At 42.8% G+C, this 20,737-nt stretch overlaps 2 protein-coding genes across 9 annotated transcripts in view; one reads left to right on the forward strand and one right to left on the reverse strand.

Annotated features, from left to right (window-relative positions):
- Positions 1-16,877, reverse strand: part of LOC142589817 (uncharacterized) — a 228,045-nt gene extending 211,168 nt beyond the window's left edge. The window contains exons 1-2 of the mRNA XM_075701397.1: positions 16,737-16,877; positions 4,795-4,828 (exon numbers count right to left, since the gene is read on the reverse strand). Coding sequence (XP_075557512.1) covers positions 4,795-4,807 — 13 coding nt within the window. The 5' untranslated portion in view covers positions 4,808-4,828; positions 16,737-16,877. The remainder of the gene's footprint in view (positions 1-4,794; positions 4,829-16,736) is intronic.
- A 186-nt stretch (positions 16,878-17,063) lies between these two features.
- Positions 17,064-20,737, forward strand: part of LOC142589820 (mitochondrial adenyl nucleotide antiporter SLC25A23-like) — an 88,978-nt gene continuing 85,304 nt past the window's right edge. For 3 of the 8 annotated variants that reach the window (XR_012829981.1, XR_012829979.1, XR_012829982.1), the window contains exons 1-3: positions 17,064-17,632; positions 18,355-18,481; positions 18,561-18,648. Coding sequence is in view for 5 of the 8 variants with exons in the window: in XM_075701407.1 (XP_075557522.1) it covers positions 17,423-17,632; positions 18,355-18,481; positions 18,561-18,648 (425 nt within the window). In the remaining 3 variants the exon portion in view is untranslated. Of the gene's footprint in view, positions 17,673-18,354; positions 18,482-18,560; positions 18,649-20,737 lie in introns of all 8 variants that reach the window. The other 5 variants (XM_075701407.1, XM_075701424.1, XM_075701433.1 and 2 more) reach the window with 3 other exon arrangements.

Below are 20,737 nucleotides of genomic sequence, written 5' to 3' on the forward strand. Positions count from 1 at the left end.
TGGAACGAGCACTTCGTTGACTGTGACATCTCTGATTTCGAGTGTCTTCAAAAGCAGCCTCACCGCAAAACAAAACTATCAAAATGTCCCAGCCATGAACAAAGCACAACATACACAAATGCACTCACAAGCATGTCGCATATTACCACAGAATGGAGACATGACGATACTCATCCAATGATGACAGTTGCCTCTTAGACTGTTGCTGCTAATTCCTGGCGCCACTTAGTGGCAATTAAACTGCCGAGAGCTACGATGGAGTCGGGGATCTACGGCTCAATCTCGGAGGCCGTGTGTAGCAGCGCCGTTGTTGCACACTGCCTCAGAGATCTTCGCGGTATTCGTGCCGGTTTAGGACACTGCGTGCAGCAACGGTGCTGCTGAACGCGGCCTCCGAGATTCAGCCGTAGATCGTATTTATCGCTTTGTCAATCTCAGCAGCCACATTCCCTGATTTGCCACGTTTTTTGTAATTTCCCTGACAATTCCCCGAGTTTTCGAGACATATCGAGAATCCCGAATAACTCCCAGTTTTCCCGGTTGTTAAACATCCTGAAAAAGCCAGAAAAATTCTCCTCATCCTTGACAATTGCTCGGCGCATACCGTGAACGTGCAATTGAGCAATGTGCAACTTGAATTTATGCCCCCAAATTGTACTTCCTTGCTCCAACCTTTGGACCAGAGTATCATCAGATGTGTGAAGGCCGAATTTTGGAAGTGTCTTGTGAAGTGCCTCATGATCACTATTCCACTGAAGCTGCCCACACAGGTAAACATCCGTCAAGCTGCAGAAATGCTTACAGGGTCGTGGTGGAACGTGAAGGCAAGCACGATCAGCAACTGCTGGTGAAAGGCAGACCTTTTAAAGACTTCACCTACGCCACAAGACTGCAAGGACACAGAGGAGCTCCACTCAGAACTGTGGAATGAGCTTACCGAGAAGCTCCCAGTCGACACCGCGGTGACCTTCGATGATTACATTGACAGCAACAGCGCAGCGGCTACATCCGCGGAGCTCACCAACCAAAATATTGTGAATAAAGTGCGTAAGCAAGAAGATCGCAGTAGTGACAAAGACGATGTCAACACTGGATCAACACAGGAAGAGGAAGAGACTGTTTCCAGCTCGGATGTTTTAGTTTTTCTAGAAAAGGCGCGATCATTCCTCAGGCGCTGTAAAGATGTCCCCGATGACGTTCAGAGGAAGGTCGAGGATGTGGAGGCGTTCATCCTGCAGCGCTTGCTGTCTACTTACCAGAAGAAGATTACAGACTTCTTCAAGCAATAAATTGTAGTTAAACTGTGCCCAGCGTTTTTGTTTATTATTTACGTACGAACACGCGCATCTGCTACAAAGGTATGTAATTTTCCTTGTGTTACATTAGTGACATGAAAATATTGGTTTTTCAGTACAATAATTCAAATTAACAAATTAAATTCGGCGGTCCCGTGAAGTTCATTGTAATGAGATTCTACTGTACATTTTCTGAGTACCTTGTACAAACCTGCATTGGAATGCAACAGCATAGGAAAGGAGTGTCATAAATTGCAATAAAATGCAAAACTGGCCAAGTTGGTTGATCTTTATGCCAAAAGCAGCAGGGGAAAAAAAGCAGCAACAGAAGACAGAGAAGTATACAGGACAGACACTGAACTAACAACTGACTGGTTTATTGCACACAGGAAAGAATGCATACAGTCAGTCTGCGCCACGGGCGTAGCCAGGGGGGGGGGCGCTTATGGGGCTTCAGCCCCTTCCCCCCCTCCCCCGATACCTTTTCGTGCTGTCATGCACCGTCGACCAAAAGCCCCCGGCAACAGGAATCATACCGGATTTTGTCTAGAATGTCTTTTTCACGCTCAAAAAGACATTTCAGCGCAAACATTGCAAAACCGGGCTGGATTTCGCAGCAATGCCCATGCACCGGGGGTCACATAACACAAGCAGCCCCATCCAAGCACAAAGTTTCAAGCGCGTTTTGATGGCGAGCGGCTCGTCGTGGCATCTCGCGGAGGCCACAGAATCTACGGGGCGCATGAATTTCAATTTCGAAACTTTATGGGTATGAAGTTCTCATCAACTTTTGATGCGAAAGGTGCATTGACATTTGCAAAGTCGTGCTTTAGATTTTCAATTCCAGAACTTTTTGGGTATAATGTTGTTATAAACATTTGATGCCAAAGGTGTACCGACTTTTCCAAAGTCATCGATCTGACCATACAACTAGATAAGCCAAATCAACCCTATCAGACAAGTTGACAAAGCACGCAGCAAGGCCCTACGAGACGAAGCGTTGTGGTGGTTCATTTTTGCCGTCATGTCACAGAAAAGAATATCAACATTTTTTTTCACTTGCGCCAAAGCATCTATGTCAAGACACTAAAACCAGCAAAGGCAACTGCGTGCTTACTCATTTTTCTACTTTGACTTATTTTCGCGAGGGCACAATTGAGCGTCTTCAAATTTTTTGTTCTCGCTACCCGTGGGCTGCTGGAGCCAGCCAAGGGCGCATGCGCTTTTCTCGTGTTGCCTCGACCACCAAGCGGCGCACTTCGGTGCACGATCGTTTTTCTTTGGCCGAGTGGATTTTCGCCTGGCAGAGTTTTGGACGCTTTCTGACTAGCAGACGAGAAAAGGGAACAATGGTCGCTCGCCGCCATCACTGTGGGGACTCGACGGATTACAAAGCGCTCGCTTGTGTGCAACTTCTCCGGAAAGTCTTGTCTCGCCGGTGTAGAATACCGAGCAGTATGCGTACGGTTCTCTGTGGACAAAGCGTCTCACGTTTTCTTCGATATTCCTTTGGTAGCCACATTAGGTGCCCAAAGTAGGCATTCCATTGTGGCCAACATGCTTTCCTTTGCGTTTTTATTTCCGTGCCTCCGGTCCACAAAAGAAAAAAAAAAAGACATTTTTGCGGTGCTGCAAATTATCGCATGGCGAAAGTTCGATTTTGTTACTTCTCATGTGGAAAGTAATAAGCCACGGGATGCTTCAGTTGCCGGATACTCTTACTATATTACTATTGCAATAGCAATTATATGGACACTCAACGCACATTCCTGCCATCACCGTCGCCCTTATGTTCAGTATAAAGTCCAAAGGCGACAATGTCGTGACAGCGCCACATGCTGAGTAAAAGCGTGGGGGGGGGGGGGGGGGGGCATGGGTGAGCCAGGTGAGCCGACGATGATGGCTCAGTCTTATGTGCGCAAAGGAGAAAGCGGGGAGGAAGCGCGCCGCCTCCTGTCGCGTGCGATACATCAGGGAGAGAGGGGGTGCTGTGATTTGTTAATCTACGGTTGCGCAACATGTTTATTTGCCTTGTTTTGTGGAACAATGTACATTGGAAAGACTGGCACCTGCCTTAACAAACTGGCACCTGCTTTAACAAAAAGTTAAGCCAGCACAACAAAAATTTAAAAGGGCACACGTTCATCACATCTGTCAGCACATTGTCGTTCATGTGTGTGTAAACCATTTTTTTTAAAGCACGTCACCTTCAGGCACGTGGATCAAAAAGCATGTGAAACCATTGAAGCTCTCCACATAAAGAAAAATCATGAACATTGCATTTACATCCCATCTATCAACCTGCACAACTGTGAAATCGGCCTCCCAGAAAGATGTGGCACATACCAATAGCGTGAGGGTGCACACGCAGGTGGAATGTTTGTATTTATTCTTTCCTGTGCACCATAAAACAGTCAATTGTTAGTTCAGCACCTGTCATGTGTATTTCTCTCTCTTGTGTTGCCATTCTTTTTATTGCTTTTGTCATAAATTGATGTTTTTTTTGCCACAACAAACATTGCCTGATGAACTAGCCTTTTGCAACGTCTTTATACTCAAATGTATGTTTTAGCAGTGCTTGGTCGTTAATTGTTTGCCTTTCTTTAACATTCTGCATCTTATGACCCTTCCACGCACAATAACTCAACTTTAGAACGCAAAGTGTTTTTCTACGTTTTGGAATTATGCAATTATAATATTGAATTTGAAAGAAGCAAAAAATAAAGTGCTAAGAGCCACATGAAAAATGGCCCTGCCTAATAGCAGCCCTATTATATGACAGGGCACAGGAGAAGTCAAAACCCAAAGAAAGCAGTTTCTTGTGAAGGACAGATAGAATACAATGTCCACTCATAATTATGAGCTCTAGCCTCTACTAAAAGGCAAGTAATATGTCCCAGTCTTAGAAAATCCTTATGTTCAAATAGCAAAATTTACAAAGCAACCTATGCCTGTGCCATTTCGAAAGAGGCAGTGGGATGAGCGGCCTCATTTGTGCTATGTACTACTCCTGCAAGGTTCATCCAAACAAGATGGAAGTTCACAGGATCACAAAGTTATCAACAGAGGTCTAAACAAAAAAATGTGTCAGACTGGAGTTAAGGTTTTCACAAGGAGATTGTCAGTCATCCTCCTTTGTCGAAACATTGGCTCAAGCCTGAAAGATCCCTTGTCCAACCACTGCCAACCACAACAGGCAGGACATGCAGTTTCACATCGCCAGCCTAGTGGATCATTACAGAGGAAAATATTTTGCACCAGTGATAATTTGGTTAATTTCAGACCTTTGTTGCTGTGTTCCGTAAACCTGTGCGTATTAGTTTATCATTGCAGCCCATTTAACACAATAACGGCCTTTTTTTTTGTGTAGTAACATGAACTGCTCAACGACATAACTCTGAAACAGCAAGAACATAGTCACTTCAGTAACTTTTTTTTCTTCTGTAACAAGCATGCTAGTAAAGAAAGAAATGTGCTTTGTGGCACCACAAATACTCACAATAAAATATCATGATGAAAGTACTTGACTGCACCTGCAAGCAGGAGTACAAAAAGAAAAATCCTTTAAACATCAAGAAATCTACAAAACCATAGAGCATTAACACAGCATGAAACAGCTCCTGCGTCAATTATGCGCGTTATTGTCTTAGCTTTTTTTGTAACATTACTTATAACGGCTTATTGCATGTAAAACTACTTAGGGTGAGTACAAAGGACAAAGAAGCAAAAGAAAATCACCTCTGACAAAAGAAAATTCAGCTGTGCCAATTTTGTCTTTCGAGCTTTTCATGTTAAACTATGCTCTAACATATTGCATATTATTCATGTTAAAATATATGCCAATATACAGAAGTGCCTCTGCTCACCACTGCAATTCATCCAGAGCACTAAAGACCATACTTTTCTTCAATGTAGCCTCTATGAGTTATACATTCCAGCAAAATGGAAAAGAAAAGCTGACTGTCTTTTCACATCCACTAAAAATTTAATTATTTTGCACTATTGGTTTTGAAGTTTTTGTGCAATTTCTGCATTAAGTGTCAAGTCACAATGAATGTTCCCACCTATGCTTCTCAGCACATGTGGAATGAAATTAGGTATGATTATTTTCAGTATATTTGAAAGGACTTAAAAAGATATTATATCTTGTAAAGGCAACCTGAAACTAAAGCCATTTTTTTTTTAACATCAAGCCTTCTTTCTATACAGGACGTTTCACTTAACTTGGGCTAAACTTCAAAAATGCACGGAGAAACTCCTCTGGGAGTTGTCTAAGTACGCGTAAGCATTGTGTCACTTTCTCATCCTCACACAGCCCAGTGTCATTATCAATGTTATGAAACTTGATCCAACCAGTATAAACAACAGTGCCGGGTGACATGAACTGCTGGAGGCGGATGGCAACACAAGGTGAATTGATGATGCAAGCAAACTACTGCAGGTTGCAGCGCCAGGTGTGCTGATAATAGTTCCATCATTATAAGCCGTTATCACTCTTTAGTGCCTTATCCATCAACGCCGAACCATTACCAACCATGACCAACCGTACTCCAGTGGTGGCTGCGTATGGCGCAGCTGCGAGGACCCTATATTGAAAGCGATCTGCAATGGGGACAGAGTGCACCAAGTACTGATAGCTTCATGTGCACTGTCTTCATGTTAAAGTGAGAGGCAGCACGAAGGTCAATTCGCCTCGCTGCTGTGGGCCCTATCTTCTGTGGACCTTATCAAGACTGGCCGCTCAAGGGATTTTGTGTGTATTCGTGGGCTTCTTTCACACTCAGAAAAACACTTTTATGTAGCACGTACTGAGCAACAGAAAGCTGTATTGGAAGTTTTTCATGTTGATGCACAATTTTTTTTATTGACACTTTTCATCCAATCATAATAATTGAGAAGTTGATTGATTGATTAATTAAGACTAATTAGATGGAATGCAGAAAAATTATCAGAGTATCTCCAAGCACAGCAAACATTACCCTGGTTCAGTCAAGCTACGTGGCATTTGCATATTTTTAAAGTTTGGCTCCAGTTACATGAAACATCCTGCATATAAACACTGTATAACCAAACAAATACAACTAATAGTATTACAAACAAAAACAATCTGGGTCAGATTTTGTAATATTACATTTTATTTTCCATTCTCCTTTGCACATGGCACACCAAGTGCCAATCCCCACGATAACGCCAACAAAAGCTACAACCCTAGCTACACCAAGTGTTTTAGTAATGACTGTGCCCTATTATTGAAGATGGGGGATCAGAGACAAAATGCTAATTCATGCTGCCCAAAGGCAGGTGTCAGTTTGTACAAAAATTACGAATAAGATCATTCTTTAGCTGATACCATTAATCATTACTTTAACTACCTTAAAGGGTGCCTGAAATGACTTATACTGAATGGTATTGCACATCGAGAATATATTTCATGGAATACTTTCTTAAAAATATTTTATGCTAGGACACTATATTAAATTGGTTAAAAGTGCTTAAACATTACCCCCCTCTCAAGGTGCAGCATTCCCCTTATAGTTTTGTTCCTTCCAATCATGGCTATGTCCTGCCTCCTTGGGCACCACGTCATACAGTGATGCTAGTGTCGGCCACTTTCAGTTGAGTTGAACAGAGTTTACTCGTATCTCCTGGCGATGCAATTTTTCTTGTTATGGTGGTGGTGGTAGCCTCAAAATGAAACTTACATGCAGTGTTCGCATATTCTACAACATAATATCACTGCAGTTTACTCCCTGTGCACACCTCCAGTGCAAAAGGATGAGCAGCGCAGAACACTGGTGCCATCAATTTTTCTGTGGCCAGAAAACACCACACTGCATTGATGTGCATGCGAGATAACTTGTCCAAGATCGATTAGCTGCCATAGCCACTGCACTATTGTTATTTTTTATAACAATATTGTTATATTTTTATAACGTATAGCACAGAGATCCCCCTGGAAATGACTGTTGCTGTTCTGCATGCTTTGAATGTGCCACAGCTTGAGTAACAGCTTTTCACAGAGGTTGGTCTCAGTAGGACTTCTTCAGAGGTAATACCATCCAGCAATACCATACTACAGTCGACTTCGATTAATTCAACAGGGTGTCTACCAAGTTGACGTTTCCAAATTTCCTGAGTTTTCCAGGTTTTTCCTGAGTGACAAAGAACTTTGAATTATGACAAGATGGGCTGACACCATGTCACCCGATGCTGTCACTCCCTAGTAAGCATGTTAAAAAAATGTTTAAAATACTTAACCCTTTGAGGGTCAATGACGTAAATATAACGGCGCCGCAAACAAGTCCAAAAATGGTCGATGCTGTATATTTACAGCGCTGTCTGTACGTTTAAAAAGCACGCCAATTTCCTAACTTTTTCTTTACTGTCATGTGCTGCCACTATGTGGGAATGCAGGGAATTTTTTTCGCACACCTCCCTCTCTGTTTTCGTTGCATGGTTTGTTTTAGCGCTAGTTCGCTCCTGCGCGTCTATATACTACCACTCGCACATTGGCGCGCATGCGGAAAGATGGTGGTTCGGATTTTGTTTTCGCGGGCGGTTTCGGTGTCTTGCGCTTGCAAAACTGATGGCTATCTCCTTACTAATCGCTCAAAGGGCGACCGCCTATTTGTCGCTCGTTTAGTGCTCACAGGGGTGCGCACAGGAAGGATGCCGCCGTGCATGCGTTTCCGTTCCTTTTTTTTTTTTTTTTTGACACTCGCGAAAACTAATTGTTCCTGGTTGGCGATAAGATGAAGATTAGCGGAAGTTTGTCACATGTTGTGCTTTTTTGACGGGCACAGAACTACACAGTTTTCTTGAGTGCGCGCACCTACACAGTTCGATTACGCTATGGATGTACATATTAGATATTTGTGTAAGAGCAGGAACATTTGAGTCTTGCGAAATATTCTCGTCTGCGCATTTTCAAGGCCTTGAACTATGTGTATAAAAATGCATCAAATATTTAATTATAAGTTTATTTCCATTTTTATTGTTGTTATTCATGAAGAGTACATATATACCATCGCAAAATATTTTTTTCTCACTTTACAGTCACCCTAGAAGAATTGTGGTAAATTTTTTTCGAAATAAGTCCCTAAGAATTGAAATCTCCAATAAAGAAAATCTACCCTGGGCAGTCGCATATGGCGAAAAAAATCGACCCTCAAAGGGTTAGTCATGTCCGAATAGTGACTTAATCCAGTTTGAATTGTAAGGAGTAGTGCTTATTTTATTAATTAAAAAAAAAAAAGAAGCGAGAGGTTAGTAAAATGCACAGCGAATAAAATATATCCGAAAAAAATGGTAAGACCCATTGCAAATCAAGTTGAACAGTCTCAAATACGAATAAAAAGGAGATGCCTACAGAAGCAAATCTTTTAGAATATGAGCTATTTCTTGTCAACTGATAGCAAGCTCAATGGTATGAGGCCCGAACTTTGTCACAAGTGAGGTTGTCTCTCAACAGCTGGTATTTGCCAACCTCAACTGTCCTGATATACTCTCAGCCACTGCACAACACCTCAGTGTTGCGTTTCACTGCTTTGAAGAGTTTATTTTGGTTTATATGGGGGACACCTGCATCTCGATGTCAGCCAACACTTTGTTCCTTGAGCTCAAGCTCCTTCAAAGAAGAAGCGGCACGCTTCCATTTTTCTGTATTTCTCAATGCGTAGGACCTTTCTGTTGTCGTCATCCTTCCGCAGCGCATTCGCCCCACATACCATTTGAAGCGTCCTCAGTCAACGTCCGATTTTTCAGACTCCCTAGGGGCCGCGAAAACGTCCCAAAAGTCAGTCAGTTTGAAAAAATGAATGGATGTCTTTTAACGCCCTTAAGGGCTCAAATCGCCCCAGACACATCTGAAAAAGCTCTGAAGGCCTACCAGTACACTTATTAGGCATATGAGTGCTCGTACTGTGACAGGAGACGGCGAGTGCACGCGCGTATAATTAAGGAATACATACTCAAGTATTACTGCGCAACAAAAAAGACACGGATGTAAGAGAACACCACATCAAGCGCAAGCTTTCAACTCCGCAGTTGAAAGCTTGCGCTTGGTGTGTGTTCTTCTCTTACATCAGTGTCTTTTTTATTGCGCAATAATGCTTGAGTAATGGATTACCAACTTGCCTGGAATGCTGCTTTCATTGAATACATACTGCGTCACGTGACAATTGCCCCTTCCCACACTTGTTAAGTTTCACCGCGCAATATTTCTGCATTGAGGCGAAGCTGACTTTTGGGAACCAACATTATGCAACACGTCGTGCTTTCCTAGCTTCGAAGCCAATCGCGACGACCACAAAGGTGGAGTCGGTGCCATTGCTAGGCCTAGCGTTGCCACTATGTTGGCTACGGCTGCCAGAGGGTCTGCCTGCGACAGCGCCGGTGGTGGCTTTGATTGCCGTTTCGGACCTGCGGTCACGACAAAAAGTCCGGAAAATTCGTCTGCAAAGGGTTCTTGTGCCCGAAATTTCAGAAGTTCTTAAACACTGACTCTATGGGGTACATGGTGGTGCCGCGAAGTAGTCCGAATTATCGGGCGCCCGGAAAGTCGTTCGTTTACTGCACACTGGCAACTCCAGCTGATGACATGGCGTTAAAAACAATTCGTTACGATTCCTTTCTGTTACTCGAGCCACCATTACCGCGACTTTCGTTCATTTCAATAAAATTGGATCATTTTTGCTAATGGAAGCACGAATTCCCTGAGTTTGCCCTGAGCATTTCCAGACTATTCAACATCCCTGAGAATTCCCGGTTTTCCCGATTGGTAGACACCCTGTTCTAACCTGATTGGACCGACAAAATTGATTGAATTATTCAGTGGGTCGACTTAAACAAGATGCAGAAGAATTGCCAAACACTGCTGATTCATTTGGCAGTATTTGCCTGATCCTAACAGGCTCCCAGATTAAATGCACACCCAATTTCTCTGTGTCCAAAGTAGAAAACTACCATAGTAATTACATTAAAGTTCCTAAACAAAGTAGAAATCTAATGCGCACCCAATTTTTAGCAAGAAAAATGGACAAGAATCTAACACGTTGCACAATGGCAGCCAGTTTTCTAAAGTCAGCTTCACCACTGCACAGTCTCTTTTATAATGGTGTCACACGACCACTTTCTTTTTTTTTTGTAGCTTGCGCAATGAAACCAATCGTGACCGAGAAATTCGATCCGGATCGGGCTTGATTGCGATCGAAAGTGCGACGTGTGACACCCGTATTAGAAGTCTGCTAGACTGCAATATATCCACATTAATCTGTAAAGCAAACACACTGTCAAGGCAGTTTTGGTTTCGTACCCAACTGCACCATGCAGGCAATGTCCAGCCCAATTTTCTTGAGAGAAACGCGTGTGGTATAATTGGGTGAATACTAAAATCAGACATTGTAAGCTATGGCTCCTGCTTCGAAATCTTCATAGTGAGACCGAAAACAGGCATTTTCCACAGAAAAGTTGACATGTTCAATGCACTCACTGTGCCCTAAGCTCTGTGAGACAGACACTGCCACTAAAGGGCATGATATTGGGGTCACCATAGTGGTCAGGCAGGCACATGCATGCTGACTGATCAAGTTTAAATAATCCGGTGAAGCCAGTTTCAGGATCGAAATAACGAAAGTTTGGGATCGTAGAAATACCAGGTAGTCTACCAAGTTGACATTTTCAAATTCTCCAAGTTTTACAGGTTTTCCCTGAGTGACACAAAACTTTATTTTATGTCAGGACAGGCTGACATCACGTCGCCCGATGCTGTCACTCTCAAGTAGGCATTTTAAAAAATAAAAATAAATACTTAATCCAGTTTGAATAGTAAGGAGTAGTGTTTAACTGAAAGGAGGGCATAGTAAAATGCACAGAAATTTCAAACATATTCAATTATGAAAAGAAATGCTTACAGAAGCAAATATTTGCGAAAATGAGCTATTTCTATTAAGTGATAGCATTGATCATTGGTATTAGGTCCGAACTTTGTCACAAGTGAGATTTTCTCAGCAGCTGGAAAGTCAACCTCAACTGTCCTCACATACTCTCAGTTCATGCACAATGCCTCCGTTTTGCGTTTCACTGCTTTCAAGAGTCTATATTGGTTTGGATAAGGGTCACCTGCATCTTTGCATAAGCCAACACTTTGCTTTTTGAGCTCAAGCTCCTTCAAAGAAGAGGCAGCACAGTTCCTTCCCCGATCATTCCTCAATGCGACGGTCATTTCTGTTCTTGTCCTCTTTCCACTGCGCATTTGCCTTACGAAGCGTTTGAAGCATCCTCTTGGTCAGTTGTACAGACAACGTCCGATTATTCGGACTCCCCAGGGCGATGAAAACGTCCGAAAAAATGAATGCATGTCTTTTACTGCCCTTAAGAGCTCAAATCGTCACAGGCAAGTCCGAAAAAGCTCTGAAGACCTGCCAGTGCACCTATTAGGCATATCAGTGCTCGTACTGCGACAGAAGATGGCAGGTGCACGCATGTATAATTATGGAATGCGTACTGCGTCCCGTGACAATTGCCCCTTCCCACGCTTGTTAAGCTTCACTGCATGACATGGCTGTGCTGAGCCAAAGCTGCCTTTCGAAAACCGGCATTACACAACGCACCATGCTTTCTAAGCTTCGAAGCCAATCGCGAGGTCTACAGAGGCGGATTCGGTGCCATTACTGACAGCAGCGAATTCTTTCAATGAAAAACACTGCACCGAATGGAAAGAACCTTAATAGGAAACGTCGAAGCAGTTAAGCCTTGCGCTGCCGCAGTGGTGGCTACGGCTGCCAGCGATTCTGCGTGCGAGAGTGCTGGTTCGAGGCGGCGAGATAATCAAAACGGCGGTGTTGGCTTTGATTAATGCTGTCGCGGAGCTGCGGCCGTAGCAAAACCTCCGGAAAATCAGACAGAGAAGTGTTCTTGCGTCCAAAATTCCAGACGTTCTTATATATTGACTCTACGGGCTACCTCCAATGGTCAGGCGGTGCAGCGATCGGCTCAGCCATCAGCACCACCGTGTCAGTTCCGCAAAACACAGAGGCGGCCACTGCTACGGAGGCATGCCTTTGCGGAGCTCGTTTGAAGCGTGTCGGTCATTCTAAACTGCCGTTTTAAGGCAACCAAAGACATTGAGGCCCATCTTGGACCCAGAACGGTTGAGAAAGGATGTTAAATTTACGACTACAACCATGTATATCATGTCAAAGAAGAAGTAAACTGCACGAACATTGCAGTGAAGTGCTTAACTTAAATTATGGGGTTTTATGGCTCCTTCACACGGGCGACTTCAGGAGGTCATGCGAACATTCGCGACTCGCGACCGATGTTCACACCAGCAAGCCCGGCTGAGTGCGTTCCGCAAGTCGCAATCCCGGAGATCATCGTTCTCAGCGAGAACTCTCGGAATCTACGCGGAATTTGCCGCGACGCGGTAGCAGGCCGGATGTAGACACATGAAAGATCACTTCCGGTGCGCCGCTGATTGGTTTATCAGTTTACGACCACGGCCGCACGACTGAAAAATCGAGCAGCGAGCAACTGGCCCAAAATGGTCGCTTTTCAAGAAAAGCGACCATTTGCCACTGGTTGCTTTGCGACCAACTTGGTCACACGACCACTGTCAGTCGCCGGTGTGAATGAGCCTTTAGGTGCCAGAACCACTATCCAATTATGAGGCACGCTGTAGTGGGAAACTCCGGAATAATTTGGACCACCTGGGGACCTTTAACGTGGACCTAAATCTAAGTACACGGGCATTTTCGCATCTTGCCCCCATCGAAATGTGGCCGCAGTGGCCAGGATTCGACTCTGCAACCTCGTGCTTAGCAGCCCAACACCATAGCCACTAAGCAACCACCGCAGTTCGCGAAGTGTTTGTCACAACAAAGCAAGCGTGCTTACGACATCGAACTCAAAGTAAGTTGACAAATCATTATTTTATGCCACTAAGTGAGCAAATATGGCCGTGGATGTTTTTCAACTGTCATTTGTAGCTTCATTACTTGGAGCATGCCTTGCACCTCACAATTGTAGAGGTTTTGGCGAATTGGCAGGTAAGTGCTTTTTTCTCCGTTGACAAAGTTCCTCGACTGTATTCTGGTATTCTCGTTCGGGCTCGAATGTGAGAGGTCATCACTGCTGAAACATAATAGAGAGCAATCAGCTGCGACTAAACAATGTGAAGACTGAACACATGTGCACTAGTGTGCGTGAGAGAAATGCTAATTTGCGAGTACTTGATGTGTGAGTGGTGCCTTCCTACCTTAGTTCTGTTGTTCTAAGCGCGAGAAAACATCAGTATGAATGAGCCCGGTTCCAACAGTCGCATCTTGAGCTTGTCGCAATAAGAAGCTGCACGTTGGCTCATTAGTGCACAACAAAAAGCACAGTGCATACAAAGCTCCAGCACGGAAAGCTTACGAAGCTAGATTTGACACGTAACGACCAATGCGCATTTGTTTTGGAGCGAGACAAGCTAAACAACTATCTAAACTAATTTACAACAGCGGGAATCAGTTCACGCGTTTTTATGCAGTTGTCGCTTTGTGTTTTTAGGGATGCCACTGCTGTTCTTTTTTTTCTTCTTTCCTTTTGCATTTATGCCTTAAGTTCATTTAATAGAAATTCACAAGAGCTACATGTACCGCACCAATCCACTTCAGCTGCCGGGTTGCTTCCACCGGTTTTCTGACATCTCGTTCGTGGTTGTGACAATCCTTAACGCAGCAGTATCTGCGCTTGTTCTTTTTGTTCACACTTCTCAAAGTGGAGTTGCCAAGAGGCTGCGGTGTAGCCATTGGAAAATTGGAAATGCAGGCTTTCTGGCGGGCCTGAGCACACCACGGGAAAAGTTGAAATGGCAGTGAGGACCTACTCACGGGTGCTCACTGCCGCTGCTAGGTGGCGTGACATGTACAGGCAAACTTCATTGCAGGGTGCCTGTGGGGCACGTGGTGCTGCCACAAAGCCATCCGCATTATCGGGAATTTCCCAAAAATCAGCCGTCGGCTGTACACTGGCAACTCCTCCAGCTGACGACACGGCAACAAAAGAGAATTCCTGACACGATTCCTCTCTTTTACTCGAGCCAGCAATAGGGCGACTTTCGTTCCCTTTCAATAAAATGAAAGGTAACTTTCTCCGATGGAAGCATAAATTCCCCGAGTTTTCCTAGAGTATTTCCAGACTATTCAAAATCCCCAAGAATTCTCGGCTTTCCCAGTTGGTAGACACACTGAAATACACAGGTGCTGGCAAGGACCTTCAGTCGGGATCGAATTAACCGAAAAATCAAACTAACAGAAATCTACTGTACAACAGATCATGTGAAACAACCTGATTCTACTATCAAGACTGGGTAAAGCTGTCACTGCTTACCGTCCATTGTTTAACACAAGAGGAAGGGGCCACCAACTTGGCCATGACACACCGGGTGCCAGGAATCCCAATGTTTGGTTCTAAAGACATCACTCACTTGGTAAAATTTTCAACATTCAAACTAAATCCAGTGTTTTCAGCTGTTCGCATCACTGTGTAGCCTTGTAAAACTCAAGCACACCCCCTAAATTTGAATTGCTTTCCCAATGTTTTCATTAATCATGGCAGTCATGTCAGTAATACAATAAAACAAGGTTTTTTTGGTCCAATTTTTTCATGTATGATTAAAACACACATGCCACTGAAGCACTAGCAGAAGGCATCACAGTAATGTATGTACATATGGAACAATTTTTTACTAATTGCTTCAAGAGCTTCAACATTATTTGCCTTAGATACATTCTGTGCCACTATAATTATAGTGGCGATGTAGTATCCACTCCAGCTAGTTATTTCCAAAACTTGTGACTGAGTTGGTTTGTTCAGGACTCAAACACAAAGGTTACAGCGCTAAGCAGATGAGAACCAAGTGAGACACAAATGGTAAAGCTGCCAACGATAACGCTGCCCCTGAAGCTTCACCGTTATGCCGTTTACCTTTATATGGCACCCATATATGTAGTTTGTGTCTTATTTCGTCCTCGTCTGCTTAGCGCCGTAACCTTTGTTTTTATCCTTTCCATCTGTAAGCATTATTGACTCACCAAAACTTAGATGCCATTGAGCCATATGTATATATTGTGAATTGTGCAAACTAATTTAGCGAGTAAGCTATTTCACCACAAGCACTGTGGCAACTTTAGTGTAATGGGTTTTTGGTTTTCAGTTTCAATTTTATACCAGTGTTATACAGGCAAATTCTAGTACTTAATTAGTTCCATGTGCACTGAAACTTTTCAAAGAGGATCCAAGAAAGCAGAAGCTCTTTGCCTGCATCAACACAAGAATGCACGAAAGTGCCTGTGTGACAGAACAATTATACAGGAATAAGTCTTTGTCTAAATGATCACATGCTATGGCATTAAAGAAAAAGCTGAACGATGTCATGCTGCTCTGGAGATTCTCGACTCTGAAGCAAAATACTCAACATAGTACACTTTGTGTCTGTATTATGTATTGTTCCTTAACTTTGCATACAATTTTATAAATATTCAAAAAAAAATAAAGTAGGCTGCCGAGTTTACGTGTAACAAAATTGTGCCATATTACACACCGTATTAGTCTCTGAAGCATGGCCTCCTACATATATACTTCGGTATTTCTAGAACAAGTACGCAGCACTTTTTAGTGGTGGCTATACGTGTTACTGTTGGCGTCATTCCGGTATTTGAACCCGATGCGTTACGTAGTTTCGCAAAAGGACTGATCTAAACTAAAGTACAAGAACAGTAATTCCTATCATAGACTGCACCAAACATAAACAGACCTCGCCACGCCTCATAAAATAGTTTGCTTTGTGCAAGCACTGACACACAAATAGAAGTTGCAAATTCTTTGATAATTCGTGCACTTTAAATAAGAGCTGACAGACAGAGAACGCCCTCAAAATTGAATCGGTTCGGCAATATGCTGTAATAGCGCGTAGCACACGTGTGACTCATTACGAGAGCACGCAAAGGCGCACACATGTCGCTTGCAGTGAACAGCACCACTTTCAGCTACAAAAGCCTAAATAAAAAACAGAGATGTCAGAAGAAAGGAAAGAAAGAAACGCCACTAAAGCCGAATTAAAATTCTGCCGGTTGAACGCTGTGGCGCACCTCTATCCAGCAATAAAACCGAAACTTTAAACCACCTACGAATAAGTATCTTCCACAACTACATCACCATGCCCCATTTGCAAAAGAACATTACTCCTTGTATAATGGGAGACATGCATATATGGATGCGCAATCAAATAGATTCCGCAGACAATTTCTCTCGTACGCGCGTGTTGTACAAGCAATGCCTGCCGGTTCCTTTGCCTTGCTATATATACTTTTACGTGACATCGTCACAGACCTCCGATTTCAACAACTTACGGGTATAGCTATTGATGTCATAAGAAAAAATGATCACTTTGAAACTTACAGCGAGACGTTCAAAACAACACCGCGCGGCACGGTCAGGACAGAAGTTGGGCGCCAGATAGGGCCTGGTCCAGGAGAAAAAATGGCGTGAAGAGAAAACGCTAACGACAAAAAGCAAACAACCCGTACTTGCGTCCCGATTCTAAAAAAACGTTCATTGCGCGTAATAGATATATTTTGTTCTTTTTATAATTTGTTTAGTTTTCAAAAGAGCGTGCAAGATACTTTATTGTACAAATCACACCAGCCATTTACTTTCAAAATCGAAACAAATGGATTATGTTGGAATCGTTGGAATGATATTGATAGTAAAGGAATAATCTGCGCCACAAGCGACAGCTTCGGCGTAGCGGCGAAAGCAAGAAATCGTGGCAAGCAGACATTCGGCCCTTAACGTTTTGTCGGCTACGAAACGTGACGTTTCATGGGTTCCGACGGTAGCAATGTGGTGAGCCAGCCTTTCTGAAATGCATTTCTCGTGCAGTTTCAGGAAATGTTAATGCAGCCCTACGAAGCGTTTCAAGAAGTCCAATGCCAACAGCAAAACTGCCGTCGTCTGAAGCGCCGTGCGTGTGCCGCAGTGTCGAGCTAATCAGCCGTGTCCCCGCATCTCGCAAGGTGGGATCCATTCATTCATTCGTTGACCGGCTGGAACTTCGATAAAGGCGCCATGTGCTAGCGACAAACATGAAACTACAAGCGAATGGCGCGCCAAAAAACGGCCAACCCCAGCAGCATCCACCGCATTACTACCCTGAACTGCCGACAGAGGTTGAGGAGCGACTAGAGAAGCTTTTCAGAAAATTAGACGTCAACGAAGATGGTCGAATTGACATCAATGATCTTACCACTGGCTTGCGCAAACTGGGACTACCGCATTCACCTGGAAGTGTAGAGGTCAGTGTCCAATGTCCCACTGCACGCAATTTTGTCCAAGGTAAGGGCGCCGCGAAAAATGCGTGCGCTCGCTGCGTGTTCAAGGTTCCTAATTTCTACAGCAATGATTACGAGATATACGGTGCTACTTATGGTGACGTAAAAAAGGCGCTAGCACTGCAGAAAACGTACCACGGCCGACTAAGCGACTCGGAAGAGACCGATGTGTGAATGCCTCGCTTTCTTCCCAGTCGCCAACTTATGTGTCGCTTGCATTGTTTTTGCCTAGATAATTTGTTCCGTTTTGGTAATGTTGTCACATATTTGATGTATTGTTGTGTGCCTCTTTTTTGTTGTTGCGATCGATAGATTTTAGGTATCAACAAGGAAGCGTGCAAAAACAGCTACACTTTGTGACTGCAGTTTACTCGTGCGTACAGTGCTGTATCGGTTCCGGTGTGCCGCGTACTTGCAAGGCCGAATATATTCCTCCTACGCACATAGCTTTACTGCTTAGCGCATTTCACTAATGATTTAGCTAGAGGCATGGAATGTTTTATGCTGTAAGTAATTAGTAAGCTCGCTATTTTTCATTTGTTTGCGGAGCAAATCAGTGATGTTAGTTACACGTACATATAAGTTTGCGGTTGTGTTGTGTCAATTAAACATATTATATGTGCTGCTTTGTTAATTACCTTTCAATTTTTTCCTCTATCTGTTTTTTTTTTTCATTTTTGGCACAGAAGTTCATAACGGTATCAGACACTGGAAAGGATGGCACTGTGGATTTTGCAGAGTTTGTGCACTACATCATAGAACACGAAAAGAATTTGATGGTGGTTTTTAAAAGCCTTGATGCAAACAGTGATGGTAAGTCACCAACTCAATGAACATTTTCTGTCTTCATGGTACATGGTAGTTACTTTCGTAATTCTTTTTGCTGCTAAAGGCTCACTTGATGCAAATGAAATCAGGACATCATTCCAGAAGCTTGGAATTCAAATTGATTATGATGAAGCCATGCGACTCCTAAAACGGTGAGTTGGCAGTCTGCACAAGGCTAACACTACTACATTGAATTCCTTGAACCAAGATATGTATTTTTTTGCTTTTTAAACAGCTGAATATATACACCAGAACCTAGAATAATCATAGCAGGACACTCATTGAAATGGAAAGCCTTAGCCTACTACAAGACATCTATGCGACTGGCTTATTAATTTGATCGGTAGGCTACGCACAAAAAGAAATGTCATGTGGGGACGTTGAGATAACAGACAAGAGCACTTTTTTAATTATTTCGGCAAACATGAAATCAAGTGAACTGACATCTAATAGCAGGCAGGTTTATTCACCTCTTAATTGCAGTGGCAGCTATTCCCTTCTTTTCAAATAGCTGACGCATTCATATGTGATAAGATTTGGGGTTACTTGAGCCAGCAAATCTGTTTCTTTCCTTAAAGGAATCTGACAACCAATTTTCATGGTACCCCCCCCCCCCTTTTTTTTTTTTTTTAGTGCAATGGAAAGCTTACCAGTCAGTGTCTAATCATGAAGTGCTAATGCCGAAAATGCTGTGGTTCATTTTCTATTAGAGGTTTTCTATCTGCAGTGAGGATTTAGCCGTTCACTGGAAGAGTGCTGAAAACGGTGATAGGTGAGCACGATAGCCTTTATATGTCAGCATTAGTTGGAGGCAGACGACAAGTGTGGCCGTAGCTTTAACAAAGTATGATTTTGTTTATCAAGTCGATGTTCCTGCGATTCATGTTTTTCGAATTGTTAAGTTATTTTTGCGATAATAGCTACGTGTTTTAGTAGTTTCATGTCCAACTGCTTTGGTATTTAACCAGTCAAAACGAATCCAATCAGATAGAAAACGAAACGATACCTTTATACGTGATACGGAGTTCAGCGTGTTGCCGTAGCCACAAGTGCGTTTTGGTTTCTGAAGCATAGAATAATGCGGGAGTGTCTAATAATATACCAACTGCAATGTTGGGCAATAATTATGCTGTACTTAATAGCAATCGACTTTCGTACGGTAATCTCGTAGAATACATGATGTACCAAGATTTCATTGCCAGGTCTTGCCACTTAACGATTTTTGAGACTGTCTTTGCCAATTTAAAATTATAATTCCTACTTAAATCATGAACAGCGTGATGGATTCTATAATTATAAATCATGGTAATGTCATTTCCATCAATGTCTCGCAGCACATTCTGACAGTTGTCAGTCCCTTTAAAGAACCTTTTCATCGCTACTTACTTTGCTAGTTTGTTTTTCTTTTGCTATGCCTCCTCTCCATTGCAAACATGCTTCTTCAGAGCTGGCGAGGCACTTGCAGTAATCATCCAAAGTATTAGTTATGACAGTAGAGCACTGCAGCACATAGACAACTCGGGAACTATCTAAAAGCACTTTTCACACACATTTTCATATGCAGCATTGTGCTTCAACATTCTGCTTTTACATGTGGAACATCACTACAAAATTTTTAGCATAGTGAAATATGGAGGTATTACAGTTGTGTGGCATGAGCAATAACAAATCTTGCTGCTGTGTTCACCATTTGATGCATTGCCGCTAGTTTCTACATTAAGAAACTACCTTCTTTTCGACATACCTTGCATAATTTTCATATTTGAACAAACACCACTAATACAGTGGCTTTATTCTGTTTTGTTGGGTTGTCTCAATGTCCTTGTCTAACATCCTAGTACATGCTTTTGTCGTGTAACAGTACCAGTTCATTTTCACATTTTATGCACTCTTATTGTACATCAAACTTGCCTTATCTAATAAGAATTTGTACATGTAGAGTGAAATTATCAATATTTGTTGGCAGTATACCTGCTGAATAGCTGGAAAGAAAATAAAGATCGTCTGAACATTCAGTATACCTCATTTAAAGAACTGCAACCTTTGCAGGAATTTTATTTACTTATTGCACATTAATCTAATTAAGGAGACAAATAATGTATTACATAAAACTCATTGTTTAAATGTGCATATGAGAAAGCATGACTTTTTTTACGATGTTCTCCACATGAAACATGTATTTTGGCTACATAAGGATAACCAAGCAATATAAGAAGAGCAAATAAAGCCCCAGCATTGCTT

Source organism: Dermacentor variabilis, chromosome 1 (genome assembly GCF_050947875.1).
Source record: "Dermacentor variabilis isolate Ectoservices chromosome 1, ASM5094787v1, whole genome shotgun sequence".
Taxonomy (NCBI): Eukaryota; Metazoa; Arthropoda; class Arachnida; order Ixodida; family Ixodidae; genus Dermacentor; species Dermacentor variabilis.